The 14,174-nt window shown below is 45.4% G+C and overlaps 2 protein-coding genes across 6 annotated transcripts in view; both read left to right on the forward strand.

Moving 5' to 3' along the window:
* Positions 1 to 259: 259 nt before the first annotated feature.
* Positions 260 to 6,365, forward strand: crybb1 (crystallin, beta B1). The gene is made up of 6 exons (XM_061061474.1): positions 260 to 418; positions 698 to 841; positions 2,045 to 2,163; positions 2,338 to 2,470; positions 3,423 to 3,565; positions 5,979 to 6,365. The coding sequence occupies exons 2-6, from the start codon at positions 719 to 721 to the stop codon at positions 6,154 to 6,156; spliced, it is 696 nt and encodes a 231-aa protein (XP_060917457.1). The 5' UTR covers positions 260 to 418; positions 698 to 718; the 3' UTR covers positions 6,157 to 6,365.
* A 1,660-nt stretch (positions 6,366 to 8,025) lies between these two features.
* Positions 8,026 to 14,174, forward strand: part of acads (acyl-CoA dehydrogenase short chain) — a 7,258-nt gene continuing 1,109 nt past the window's right edge. For 4 of the 5 annotated variants that reach the window (XR_009676289.1, XR_009676291.1, XR_009676290.1 and 1 more), the window contains exons 1-10: positions 8,026 to 8,184; positions 9,452 to 9,612; positions 9,980 to 10,129; positions 10,216 to 10,327; positions 10,462 to 10,613; positions 10,839 to 11,009; positions 11,252 to 11,389; positions 11,487 to 11,582; positions 12,791 to 12,847; positions 12,937 to 14,174. The exon at positions 12,937 to 14,174 is cut by the window's right edge. Coding sequence is in view for 2 of the 5 variants with exons in the window: in XM_061061206.1 (XP_060917189.1) it covers positions 8,157 to 8,184; positions 9,452 to 9,612; positions 9,980 to 10,129; positions 10,216 to 10,327; positions 10,462 to 10,613; positions 10,839 to 11,009; positions 11,252 to 11,389; positions 11,487 to 11,582; positions 12,791 to 12,847; positions 12,937 to 13,089 (1,218 nt within the window). In the remaining 3 variants the exon portion in view is untranslated. The other variant, XM_061061207.1, reaches the window with a different exon arrangement.

A 14,174-nucleotide genomic window follows, 5' to 3' on the forward strand; every position in this document is an offset into this window, starting at 1 on the left:
TTTCAGAGTGTGTGTGTGTGTGTGTGTGTGTGTGTGTGTGTGTGTGTGTGTGCCCGTGTAGGTGATAGAGGAGGGATTATCTCTTTGTCCCCCTCCTGGACCTTTGCATTCCTGCTCTCTACATGCATCTAAAGCTTACAGCCCCACCAGCCCAACACACGGACAAAATGCCTCAGTCAGTGGTTTCCTTTGACAGTAAAACGCTTACAGGCAGGGCCAGAGGGGCCGGTGGCGTTTCTAGGCTATGCGATGACCCGGTGGCTTTGGCGCGGGCCAACAGTGATGACGAGAGGTTTTCTATTGTGCGCTGAGCCTCGACGTTTGGCCTTTGCCAGAGTATAAAAGCTTGGGTCGAGCGTTGACGGGACCAGCACGAGCCAGCCTCCCTCACACGGCACAGCAAGCTATACTAACGCAGGTAAGGACACACACACACACACACACACACACACACACACACACACATCTATGACAGTACAGGGGGGACACAAGCAGAACCGAAGGGCCAACTCCCTGCCCTCCACACCCAGGAAAACCACCCTCACTCTGGGGAAAAAGACCCCAGTCAGAGTCCCAAATAAGCCTCCCACATGAACAGCTTTAGTCCAAATTGCAAAAAACAGACCAACTTTCACCCCCTCTGATAATTCACACCTCTCTCCCTCTTCCATTTACACCTCTATTTCTGCTCACCCAGACTCTCCTGAAGCCCCTCACCATGTCTCAGACTGCCAAGTCCGCCTCCAGCCAGGGCACCGATGCCAAGGATAAGGGAGCTCCCGCCCCTGCCGCCTCCAGCAAGGCCACCAAGACCGGAGAGCCCGGCATGGGAACCTACAGAGTGAGTCAAACGCAAAAGCTGCTTTTCTGCTTTTCAAGTTGTATTTAAAGGGAGAGTTCGCTCAAATGATATAAAGGAAATATATCCTCCCAACAAGCCTCTCTGGGGGTTTTGATTTTACCTGCTCAAGTTTAAGATATTTAAAGATGAAAAAAGAGTTAAGCTGTCGACACAGAGACTCACTTTAGATGAGCCTGGACGGCACAGTTATTGTGAAGTTATGGTTACTCTTTGACTTTCCTTCATTCATTTCCGTTCATTCAAAAGACATTAATGAAGTATTTAGATTCTTACTTTAAGTGAATGTTCAGCAGAAATACAAACTGTGTAAAAAATATTCTGTAACGAATGCTTAAAAGTGTTTAAAGTGAACACAGCGGTCGAGCAGAAACGCCAGCTACAGACGCTTAGATTAATTTTTAAGGTTAATTATTTGGGCTGTTTAGCAGAGACAGGACAGTGGATAGAGTCAGAAATCAGAGAGAGAGAGAGAGAGAGAGAGAGAGAGAGTAAGGAATGACATGCAGAAAAGGAGCCGCTGGTAGGATTCAAACCCGGGGCCGCCCGCTTGGTGGACTACAGCCTCCGTTTATGGGGCACACGCACTAACCACTAGGCTAGGTTTGAGGATGCATTTCATGGCTTTGGCTGGCTAAGGTGGAGCTTTTATTTATCTGAATGAATAAGTGTATTTATACAGATTCGTTCTTTGTGTTTTTGTGCATAAAAGTAAAGAAAGGAAAAAATCAAGTAAACATTAGTTCTCCTGCTGTTGCTTTAGATTCAATAGAATAAACCATAAAAACATGAAGATATGGATACTACGAGGGCTGGAGAATTCTTGCAGGAATGTGACAAATATTTCCGAGGGGGGGTTTGCAAACGTTTACAGTATGAGGGCATGAAGAATGTGCAATGCACCAAGATAATAAACGAGCATTTCTTATTGTCAGGTTACGATAACATCACTAAGATCATTATATTTTATCTCCTGGTCTCAAAGTAGACAGCAGCTGCAGATTAAAGAACTTTTACTGGAGTTCAGAGTCAAACTGCTTCCTCTAAAATAACAGATGAAAAGATTTTATTACAGAGCAGGAGACAGTAAAGTCCTTCTGATTCTGATTCTGATTCTGATTCTGATTCTGATTCTGATTCTGATTCTGATTCTGGGCTAACCTGTGATGTCTCCTCTCTGTGCAGATCATGCTGTTCGACCAGGAGAACTTCCAGGGCAGGATGATCGAGGTCCAGAATGAGTGTATGAACGTGTGTGACCGTGGCATGGATAAAGTGCGTAGTATCATCGTGGAGTGCGGCCCGTAAGTCAACACACACACATCTGGTACAAGCAGCTCCGGCCGGGCGGACTCTGTGTGTTTGCCTCTGTCACTCGCAAATATATTTAATTGTTTTTTCTTTCTCTTGTTTCTCCTCTCCCGTCCTCCTCCTCCCTCCCCCCCACCCCCTTGCCCCCGGCGGCCCCCCTCCTCCAGCTTTGTTGCCTTCGAGCAGACTAACCTCCGTGGGGAGATGTTCATCCTGGAGAAGGGAGAGTATCCTCGCTGGGATACCTGGAGCAACTCCTACCGCAGCGACTGCCTCATGTCCCTCAGGCCCATCCGCATGGTGCGTCCATCCCTGAAAACACGATTTACAAATCATTTTACACATCAAGAGTTTAGAAAACTAGGATCTTCAGTTTGTATGAGATCCTATTTCACAAGAAAACAAACCACTTTATGACAGAAATAGAAACATTTTGGAGCTGCAACTCTGAAATAGTTTAAGAATTATTCATTTATGTTCCCTCAGAGCTCAGAGTCGCCGATTCAAAGACATTCTGTTTACAAATGACAGAGAGGAGCTGAAAAATTCTCACATTTAAGTGTGACACCATCAAACGTTTTGCTTTCAAAAAAGGTCATAAACCATTAATCGATTATCATAAAAGATCCAAATTCTGTTTTTGTCCATAAATCAAAAAAACTAAAAGCTTCCTCTCCGGAGTTCTTTTGGGGACGTTCACAGCAGAGGCTTTGTGTGTTTTTATCTAAAAGAAGATGATTCATCCTCTGTACGGTGGCCATTAAAGTACATTTTGAACTTGGCATTTCACACATGCACTCCTGAAAATGTATAAAGAAAATGTCAGCCAAGGCTGCCCCTGAAATCTTCCTCCTGATCTCAGGATGCAATACATGAGGATGACAGTTTACTTTTATATCAATGCCACTTCATTCAATGTATTTTATCACCGAGATCACACTGGTCGCGTGTCTGTTGCAGGATATAAACAGCACCACCCACTTAAGGCTAACTTTCCTGAATATGAATATGGTGCTGCGTTCTCATGTCAGCTCACCCAGACTTCACTGGGACTGTTTTCCAGGACACTAGCAGGAAAGATTCCGGGTAACATCGGAGTGAAAAACTCAGCTACCCTCGTCCACACATGCTGCGCACCCCAGAATCTTCAGGACCTTTTCAGGATTTTCGTGCATACAACTCATTTTTCACATGATCGATGTAACATGAGAACTAACTCTCGATGCCCTTGTGCTTTGTTTCCTCTCTGCAGGACAGCCTGGAGCACAAGATCTGCCTGTATGAGCTCTCTGACTTCAAGGGCAACAAGATGGAGATCCAGGAGGATGATGTGCCCACCCTCTGGGCGCACGGCTTCTGTGACAGAGTGGGCAGCGTGAGGGTGCCTGGAGGAGCGTGAGTACACACACACACACACACACACACACACACACACACACACACACACAAGTGATGGTGAAACATCAGTCACAGAATAAGGCCGTGTTTTTTTTCCAGTTGCGTTAAAATGACATATCTATTAGCTTGTTTTTTTGTATGTAACTGAAGTGAATTCTCTGTCATGACAAAGCTTCAGAGGAAACCACAGGCCTCCAGGCTCTCACTACAATGTGGTTGTTCATAAAAAGTAGGATGGCATGTCATCACAACAAGGCCTCGAGCTGACGGCTTCGTGTCAGATTTGTCCTCAAATGTTTATTTATAGACGGGAAATTTTCTTCGCATTTCAATGATCTCTGAATACCGCAGATAAAAAAACACATCTGACCAATGAGAACCATCCTCCCGAGAGATTTCCCACATTTGTTATTTGGGTGTTAGCTTTAGAAAACAGCCACATAGAAAACCTCTTTGATGTAGTCCAGAACCTCCTAGAAATGCCAGTAGGGCTTTTTCTATTGCCACTAGATTCTCTTAAAGACCACTAGCAACTCCTCAATGCCCCCTTAAACCCCTAAAACCCCCACAATGACAACAGAACCTCTTAAAGAACACCCAGCCTCCCTGAAGGACCACCACCTCAATAACATCTAGAACCTCTATAGTGATATGTGGAGCCTCTTGAATGACCTTCTCTATGCAACTGGAATCTCTTAAATGACCCTCCTTGAATATCCAATGACTCATTCTGTACTGGAGAACCACATCAGTGACTTCTATTAGAACCTTAAAGGGACTCCTAGACCACCAGACCCTCTGAGAGAACCTGAAAACTCCCTCTTTGTGGTCACTTAGGAGGAGGCTATCGGTCCTCTGTAGCCTCCATTCAGGCCCCTCTTGAATCGCCTTAATGCACCAAAATCCTTTTTACCAACACCTTGGACCACCCCAGTGAAGGACCCTCCTGATGGGACCTCTAGAAACTCCTCAATGATCCTCCAATATTTTCCATAAACCACTAGAACATATTTAACCTCTCCAGTGAGCAGAATAACTTAGTGGAGGACACATGGAACCTCCCAAGTCCCCACTAGAACCCCTTAAAGGAAACCTTCTCAATGACCTCTAAAACATCACCAATGACCAAAAACCCCACCAAGGACTTGTGACCAGTGAACCTTTATTTAAGACCCTTTCAGCTGCCCTGGTTACCTCTAAGGACACCTAGAACTCCAAAATGACCCCTCAATTAGTCTGGTAACAATAACAACCATTTAAGGACACCTACACCCCTCTTACTCAGGACTAGAACCTCTTTCAGGGCACCTAGTTCCTCCTCAATGACCCTGGGAACCTCCTGATGACCTCTCAACATCATGGACTCCTAGAAATGTTCAAAAGACTAACTTTTATCAAAACTAGATCCTCTCAAATGGCCACTGAATGTCTTAAATGATAACAGTTTTCAGGACACATAGAACCGCCCAGTTGACCTCTAGAACCTCATCGATCGATCACTAAACCTCCTGGACCTCTACACTGCCTAGGGGACCACTAGATCCTCTGATGACCTCCTTTAGGACCCTTACATTTCCATCAGATCAGTTGAACTTCCCAGGGCAGTCCAAACAAACCCCAAGTAACAATCAGAACCCCTAAAAGCGCACAAGTAACCACTCAAACCCTTTAAGGACACAGAGAACTTCCCTAAAGACCAATCAATGAGTTTGGTAACAATCAAAAACCCTTTAAAGACGCCTAAACCACCACGGTCCCTTGTAGACCTCTTGAATTACCAACAACATTATGCATGAACCCAAGAACCCTTTTATAGAAAGTAGATCTTCCCCAATGACCTCTTAATGAGTTTGGTAACAACCACAGCCCCATGAAGCCCCCCTACATCTCCCCAGTAACTACTAGAACCCTTTAATGGCACCAAGTTCCACCTCAAGAACATTGCCAACCCCCAATAACCTCTAAAATTATAGACTAGAAAGTTTGAAAAGGCGAATTGAACAACTTAAACCGCTCCAATGACCACTAAATGTCTTTGGTGACTCACCAGTTTAAGAACAGAAAGAATCCCCTTAACTGATCCAGAACCTCACCAATGACCACCGAACCTCCTGGACCTCTACACTGCCTCGGACGCCCCTAGATCCTCTTAAAATCCAACTCAAGAACCTCACTATGACCTCTTAACCTCTTTGACTTCCTGAAGCTCAGACCACATGTAGAACCACCAAACTGACCTTTAAACCCCATCAGTGCTCAATAAACCTCATGGCCATCTGGATCCCTCTCAATGACCTCCTAAAGGACCTCTAGTCTCAAAAGAATCCAATGCAAAAGCAACGACCACAAGACCCGTTGGGAACCCTCAGGTGGCCCTCTGTATTAACGTCTCTCACCCGTGTGTTCTCAGGTTTGTGGGTTACCAGTACCCTGGATACAGAGGCTACCAGTACCTGTTTGAGTGCGGTGATTACAGACACTACAACGACTTCAGCGCCTTCCAGCCCCAGATCCAGTCCATTCGTCGTATCAGGGACATGCAGTTCCACCAGAGAGGATGCTTCACCTTCACCTCCGCCAGCAAGTGAACCACACCTGCCGGCCGTCTGGTGCTGCGGTAGCCATGCAGCCCCTCTCAGCTTTTTATCTCTCCAAACGGCCACTACCAAAACTTTCCTAAATTTCCACCATCGACGCTCCATCCCAAAGGAAAGAAACAATGAGAGCATAAACACGGGACAACATTCACTGACTTTTTATGGTGCTAAAAAATAAACATGTTGTGAAAAACCTCAAACCTCCCTGACTGGATTACCTTTATTTTTTTCTTCTGAAAAGTCTCTCACATGTTGGGATAATATTCTTTTAGGAATTAGTGATGTGTATGTGACGACCTTAAATCAGACCTGTAACTTAAACTGATTGGTTTTAAAGTTTTGCTTCTTCTTTGGTATGACATAAAGTATTTTTGTGGGACTTTTTTAACTTCACAGTGACGTAAAGTTTTGATATATTTGCTGTATTTATTGTGCAGGGATCATCATCCTTTATATATTTACAATCCTCTGAAGACACGTTAACAGAGAACAATAGAGCTGCTACGGATTAAATCAGGCAGATACAAAATAAAACACGTAAATTAAGAGGTGAGAGGGCAAGAGCTAACAATGAAATACAGAAAATGATTATTAAAAAGGCAAGAACACTCAAATATGTTTACATGATGATATCAAAGTCCATCCATTATCTATCTGGCTTTTCCCGTTGGAGCCAATCCCAGCTGTCATTGGGCGAGAGGCGGGGCTACACCCTAAACTGGTCGCTTTGAGGCTGACATATCGAGACAGACAACCAGCCAAACTCTGGCAGGAATTTATGGGTTATAAGGCAGCACAGGGACCTCTTCAGCTGCTGCTCATAATCAACTAACTTCAGTGAGAAATTGGATTTTTGTCATCTAAGATAAAATGGACTGCACCACTAGTTGGGCCACCGCAGTCCAAAAAGTCTGGAAACGCCCCTGACCCACACTGTGGGTGCGTTCGAATTGTCTTTTTTGTTTAGGAAGGTTCCTCACTGAGTGAAATGAAGCATTTAAGTGGCGGCCATGATAAGAGCCGTTCGAATTCTCAAAAAGTTAAGGAAAGGTGGGTCAATGCTTCCTTTATAACCTCCTTTAGGATACACTGGACCGTCCTTTAGGAAAGGAGATGAGATATGACGCCCCGCAACATTTAAAGCGAGTCGCTCATCCGACCGTTCAGGAACATTAACGATGATCGTAAAGTGACACAGATCATGAAAGAGATAAAAAGATAAGAGACATTTTTATCAGATGATGTTTTATTCAACATATTTCACTTAAGAATGTTTTGTGCTGCTGTACATTTGTATGTTTAAAACATGATGTGTAGGTTATATCTTACATTAATGTAACAATTCATTTCATATTTATGTTGATGTTGATTTCTGAGTGGACAGGAAGCTGATGGTTTCACTTTTCTTATTTGTAGTCTGGTAGTCTATATTTATTTTATTTCAATCCCCCTCGTGGTGATCAGGATTATTGTTCTCTTAGTTTTTTGTTGTTGTTGTTTCCTGTCAAAGCGTCTTTGAGTATTTAGAAAAGCGCTATATAAATCTAATTTATTATTATTATTATTATTATCATTATTTCACCGGTAAGAAGGCACAGGGGAAAGTTTTTTAGATGCGTTTTTTGTAGTCCATTTTCGGAACATTGTAGTTTCAACACGGCCGATCACGTCATTAACCTCCGCCGGCCCGTCGCATTTAATGACGTGGCCTAGTGGAAATGTGGTCGGATTGTCGGAGAACGAGATCGCCTTTCCCTAAGTCCTTTATGAAGTCTCCTAACATCTTTCCTTAACCTCATGACGTTTCCCCCGGGGTTAAAGGTGAAGAGGAGAGTGAAAGGAGACAGGAGGGACTATTCGAACGCACCCCGACTCTAGAATCGCCACTGTCAGTGCTCCCACAGAGCGATACACAGGTGTCCGACAGCACGTGAAGGCAGCATTTTGCTTCATCAGTGGTTGTAGCTGCAGCAGGTTGAGAAGAGGACAACATGGCTGCTCTGTTTAGAGCAAGAAGAGGTGAGAACATTAAGAATAAAAACACTAATAATGGGTGAAATGCTCTCATGAAGGACCGCATTAACCCGAACTACAGTCGGTGAAAAAGTAACGTACCTGTAAGAAGACATGACGTCAGCTAATGGTTAACTTGTTTCTGACAGCTAGCTCCTCGGCTAGTTAGGTAAGGTTACAAGTTAGCCAGCTAGCTTCAAAACATTTACTGACAGACTAAAATTCAGTGAAGACATTATTTTGAAATAGTTGTCAGGTACTTTAAAACCGGCTCTTCTTTATTTTAAGGTGTTTTAAAACTGTCAAAGTGACACGAAGGTGACTGAAAGTGAGGTTAACCTTTCACCTAAATAAGCTAAAGCTAACCGGTGAGCATGTGAGGCGTTCAAGGACTCGAGGAAAGTGGGAGAAAAGAGCAGCAGTAACGAAATAAAGAAAAATGCAGTGAAAGTGACGAAAAGTTAAATATTAATATATTTATCTGTACTAATCGCGTTTAATAGCCATTTTGACCCTTAAGGCGCACCGTCTTCACGGGAATTGTTTTTCTTTGTCTGAATTCTCCCAGGTTACTTTGATATCACGCTGAGAAAAGAAGGTTTTTCAAGTCATTGTCAGAAAGTTGAGGCTAATGTGAAGCACCCTGTGACACAAACATAAGAGCTGTTATATTACACTGCCAACTATCCTCTCCGTGTTTCTAAACGTAACACCAGCTTATTGATAATATATCAGTAACAGCTGAAGCGTTATCTCTACTCGCTCTATCTTCAGACCTAAACTGACCCCATCACAACATGAACCAAACAAACATGTCTTCTCACATGATGTGAACACGATCAGTGAACCAGACTGTCTCTGCATCGCTGGATTATTTTAAGAGAAGTGACAGATCGGATCAAATATCCGTATCTGGTCCGATATTGATTAAATTTACATATCGGACTGACGGCGCCGATCCATGTCACCGATGAAGACGGATCGTTGGGTGCTTCAAATGTTATCAGCTCGCTAAGTCTCTCTATGAAGACGTTCAGACAGAACTGTAAGAAGTGTCCATAAATCGTCTCCATGACGACGTTCAGACGAGTCAGAGCAGCTCCTTCTATATGATCAAAAGTACAACTCTTACACTTCAGTTTCAAACCTTTAATTTGAAAAACCTGACAGTTGTTGCTGCTTCCTGTTTGCATATGAAGCCAGCACAACGTCCAGTTGTCTGTGAATCATTTTAATTAGTATGCAGTGTTTGGACTCTGTTCCTCTCCCTCAGCTCTGGGCTTGTGTCTCAGCGGTTGTCGCAGTTTCTCTGCGCTGGCCGAGTTACCGGACACTCATCAGATCCTCAGACAAACCTGCAGAGACTTCGCCGACAGAGAACTGACCCCCATCGCTGCCAGACTGGACAGAGAGCATACCTTTCCCCTTAAACAGGTACACACACACACTATCACTCTCACTCACACACACACACACACACACACACACACACACACACACACACACACACACACACACACACACACACACACACACACACACACACACACACACACACACACACACACACACACACACACACACACACACACACACACACACACACACACTGAGGCTGGCTACACACCAGACGATTATGAGGCCCGTTTTTGCGCCCCAACATTTGGGGTCGTTTTTTTTAAAATATCGGTTAAGATTTGAAAATCTCGACGCGTGCAGCCAGCCTAAGAAAGAGCTTCAGGGACGTTTCTTCATTCACATGACACGGATACTTCAGGAAAAACAAACAGTTCTCTTTCAGGTTCAGGAGCTGGGAGCGATGGGCGTGATGGCCATGGAGGTCCCGGAGGAGCTGGGCGGAGCCGGGATGGACTACCTGGCGTACAGTTTGGCGGTGGAGGAGATCAGCAGAGGCTGCGCCAGCACCGGATGCGTGGTGTCCGTTAACAACGTGAGCCCGGTCGGTCGCCATGGTAACGTATATTTGTGTTGTGACGTTGTCGTGTTTACCTCTGTGCTGCGTTTTCTTCCTCGCAGTCGCTCTACATCGGACCCATCCTGAAGTTCGGCACAGAGGAACAGAAGACGGAGTGGATCACGCCGTTCACCACCGGGGAGAAGGTGGGCTGCTTCGCCCTCAGCGAGCCGGGTAAACGCCACGCCTCACGCACATGTTCACGCCCCTAATGAGACGAGGGATAAAAACTGAGGAGTCTTAAAGACGCCATTTTAAAATAAAGTTAGCCACCTGTGTCTCTAAACTGATCTGCACGTCTCCTCCAGGTAACGGCAGCGACGCGGGCGCGGCGTCCACGGTGGCTCGTCAGGAGGGAGACGAGTGGGTGCTGAACGGAACCAAAGCCTGGATCACCAACAGCTGGGACGCCGCGGCCACCGTCGTGTTCGCCACCACGGACAAGAAGCTCAAACACAAGGTGAGACGCGGAGCGCAGTTCATGGGCACACACACACACACACACACACACACACACACACACACACACACACACACACACACACACACACACACACACACACACACACACACACACACACACACACACACACACACACACACACACACACACACACACACACACACACACACACACACACACACAGCAGTGTGACCACAGAGCGTGCCCTCGTTGTGTCTGCAGGGCATCAGCGCCTTCCTGATCCCGATGCCTCACCCGGGCCTCTCTCTGGGGAAGAAGGAGGACAAGCTGGGCATCAAAGCCACGTCCACGGCCAACATCATCCTGGAGGACTGCAGGGTGCCGCTGGGGAACATGCTGGGTCCTCGAGGTGCAGGATTCAAGATCGCCATGGTAACTAGAGCAGCCACAGTCGACACATTTTAACATGTCGGAACGAGAGCTGAATCCTTTGCCAAATAAATTCTGATTCTGATTCGGTTAGAGGATTCAGATTCCCCGCCTGGCGAGTCGTAAAAGACCGTATTCAGGAAACGCAGTTCACAGCGGCGTGCTAAGTGACCTGCAGCGAGCACGTGTTTTGTCTAACGATAACATTACGATTAGTGAACTCTTCACCTCTCTGCCCCGCTCAGCAAACTCTGGACAGCGGGAGGATCGGTATCGCCGCTCAGGCTCTCGGTATCGCTCAGGCCTCTCTGGACTGCGCCGCAGACTACGCACACAAACGCATCGCTTTCGGAGCGCCCATCGGAAAACTGCAGGCCGTACAGGTAACCACGCACCTCATCAGTTTTTAGAGAATGGAAACAGGATCTTTGATGTTCCTGCTTCATAGATAAATCATCATTTTTTTTCACCTGGTTTTAGTTCAAACTTGCCGACATGAACGTGGCGGTGGAGAGCGCTCGTCTGCTCACCTGGAAGGCCGCCCTCCTTCGAGATTCAAAGAAACCCTTCACAAAGGTAAAAATCTCACTTGATGCTTTGAGTAGAAAACTGTCTTTGGGTATCACATTTTGTGTTGCTTTCCCTTTAAGTCTGTGTTTTATTAGTGCTTAGTGCTCATTGGTCCAGGAGCAATCCATCATAGCAGTCTCCAATTATATTGTGTTTAGCGTTAGCTCCTCCCTCTTTTATAACTGCTTCTCAGTCGAATCGTTCTTTCTGGCCTTTCTCCTGGACCAGTTAGATGTATAGACTGGTTACAAGTTTCCAGAGTGGTATTGTTTGCATCCTCGTGGTTCCTTTGTGTGCGTCTCCCTGACAAGAAAGTAGGTTTTATCTATTTGTGTTTTAGGTGTAACCTAAATGTTGAGGGCTGAAGCTCATTGACATCAAAAGTTGAGTTGAGGCAAGGGAATGATTCCACTTTGAGGTTTTTTCCTTAATTTGTCAAGTGGTTTTTTCTGTTTCGGAGACAAAATATAACAATTAATGATTTGCCTTGTTAACAAGATAATGTTCAATAATTCTAAACAGGCTCAGTAAACAGAGGATGAATCAATTAAACAATAAATCAAGTCTGCGTATGCATCATAAACAAACAAACACTAAACTCATTTACTGAAACAATAACTCACATGTGGACACACTCAGCAAAGAAAGGTGGAACAGGTCTCGTCCTTTGGAGAGCAGACTGAGCAGTGAACTCTCCTTCCCTTTATGGGAGACCTGATCTCATTCACCTGTGGCTGATCGCTGCAGCCAGCACAGGTGTTTCTTGTTGCTCCTAACTGAGCTCAGGGAATCAACGCAGACATGACATCTCAACGATTTGTATCAAAATATTACAGAAATGTACTAAATACACACAAATAGATAAAACCTACTTTCTTGTCAGGGAGACGCACACAAAGGAACCACGAGGATGCAAACAATACCACTCTGGAAACTTGTAACCAGTCTATACATCTAACTGGTCCAGGAGAAAGGCCAGAAAGAACGATTCGACTGAGAAGCAGTTATAAAAGAGGGAGGAGCTAACGCTAAACACAATATAATTGGAGACTGCTATGATGGATTGCTCCTGGACCAATGAGCACTAAGCACTAATAAAACACAGACTTAAAGGGAAAGCAACACAAAATGTGATACCCAAAGACAGTTTTCTACTCTTTGTCTTTTTTTCTCCAGTTTAACAGACATGAACCCTCTTTTGTGTTTTCCCGCAGGAAGCAGCCATGGCCAAACTCGCTGCGTCAGAAGCCGCCACATTCTGCTCTCATCAGGTAAGAAGAATCGACCACGCAGACGGTTAAGCGTGCAGAAAGAGACGGGACGTTTTTAACTTTTTCTGTGTTTTGCACTTTTACATCAGGCGATCCAGGTTCTGGGTGGGATGGGCTACGTGTCAGACATGCCCGCTGAGAGGCACTACCGCGACGCTCGCATCACAGAGATCTACGAGGGCACGAGTGAGATCCAGAGGCTGGTGATCGCCGGCCAGGTCCTGAAGGAATACCAAGCATAGACGCCGCACGCCACAATATGGACGAGTAATAATCACGCACACTGGGACATCACCTCATTCATTCAGATTTAAAAGGAGCCGCGTTGATCGGGTGAGACCTCGTTTGAGTTTCACGTGATTGTGCGTGCCCGTTACCTCCGGCGTCTCGTGTGTCGGTGGACTATAGGAGAGGCCACGCCCTGTCTCAGAGGATATCAGTGATCTGGAGGGTTAAAGGGTCAGTTCACCTCCAAATAAAAAAAGACGTTTTCTCTCATTGCTCTGGAGCAGCTGCACAGGTCGTTTAGGCCCCGTGTCCACATGGCGTTTTTTTCTCTGGTAAGAAAAGCGCCGACTGTGCGCTCGGGAGCGTTAGCGTGAAGCGTTTGTGCGCTGAGAAGAAAAGCGCTAAAAACACGTCCCTCCTGTTTCTATGACAACAGTCTGTTGACAACGGCAGCTGTATGACCGACACTGTAAGCGGAAAAACTACGGGGAATATTTAATGTTTGGAAAAAAGCGCCGGTGACGTCAACAGCGCCTTCCTGAAAAGTTGAGTGATTTTCAAGTTGACGGGTGGAGCGGGTGAAGCGCTCAGAAAAAAAGACGCTGGCGCTTGATTTTTCTCAAGGCGGCCGCTTTCTCCTGAGAACGATCTCAGACGCTGGCGCTCAGAAAAAAAAACCACCAGGTGGACACGGGGCCTTCGATGTCATTTTATAACACATCTCTGCAAAGAACTTTAAAAAGCAACTCATAAAAACGTCCCGTCGGCCTTATTTTACTAACTGACATTTTGAGTAATTTCATGTGAATGTGAAGAGCTGCAGATTAAAGCGTCACTTTCCCGTTGTGGTTATATCCAGAACTTTAGAGCACTTTTAAATAAAACATATAGAAATGTTGTTTGTAAAAGACGAAACAGAAGCTGTGTGGTTGACCTTAAAGGAAGAATGTGCAACTTTTTTTGATCCAGTAGATGTCGCCCATGAGCTCCAGAATTAAACCAAAACAAACTGCTGTTTGGCCACGCCTCCTCCATGCTGAAGCCTCCGCTCTCCTCCAGAGACACACCTCCAACCCCCCTCCACACACACACATGAAGG

This window comes from Labrus mixtus, chromosome 17 (genome assembly GCF_963584025.1).
Source record: "Labrus mixtus chromosome 17, fLabMix1.1, whole genome shotgun sequence".
In the NCBI taxonomy this organism is placed as follows: Eukaryota; Metazoa; Chordata; class Actinopteri; order Labriformes; family Labridae; genus Labrus; species Labrus mixtus.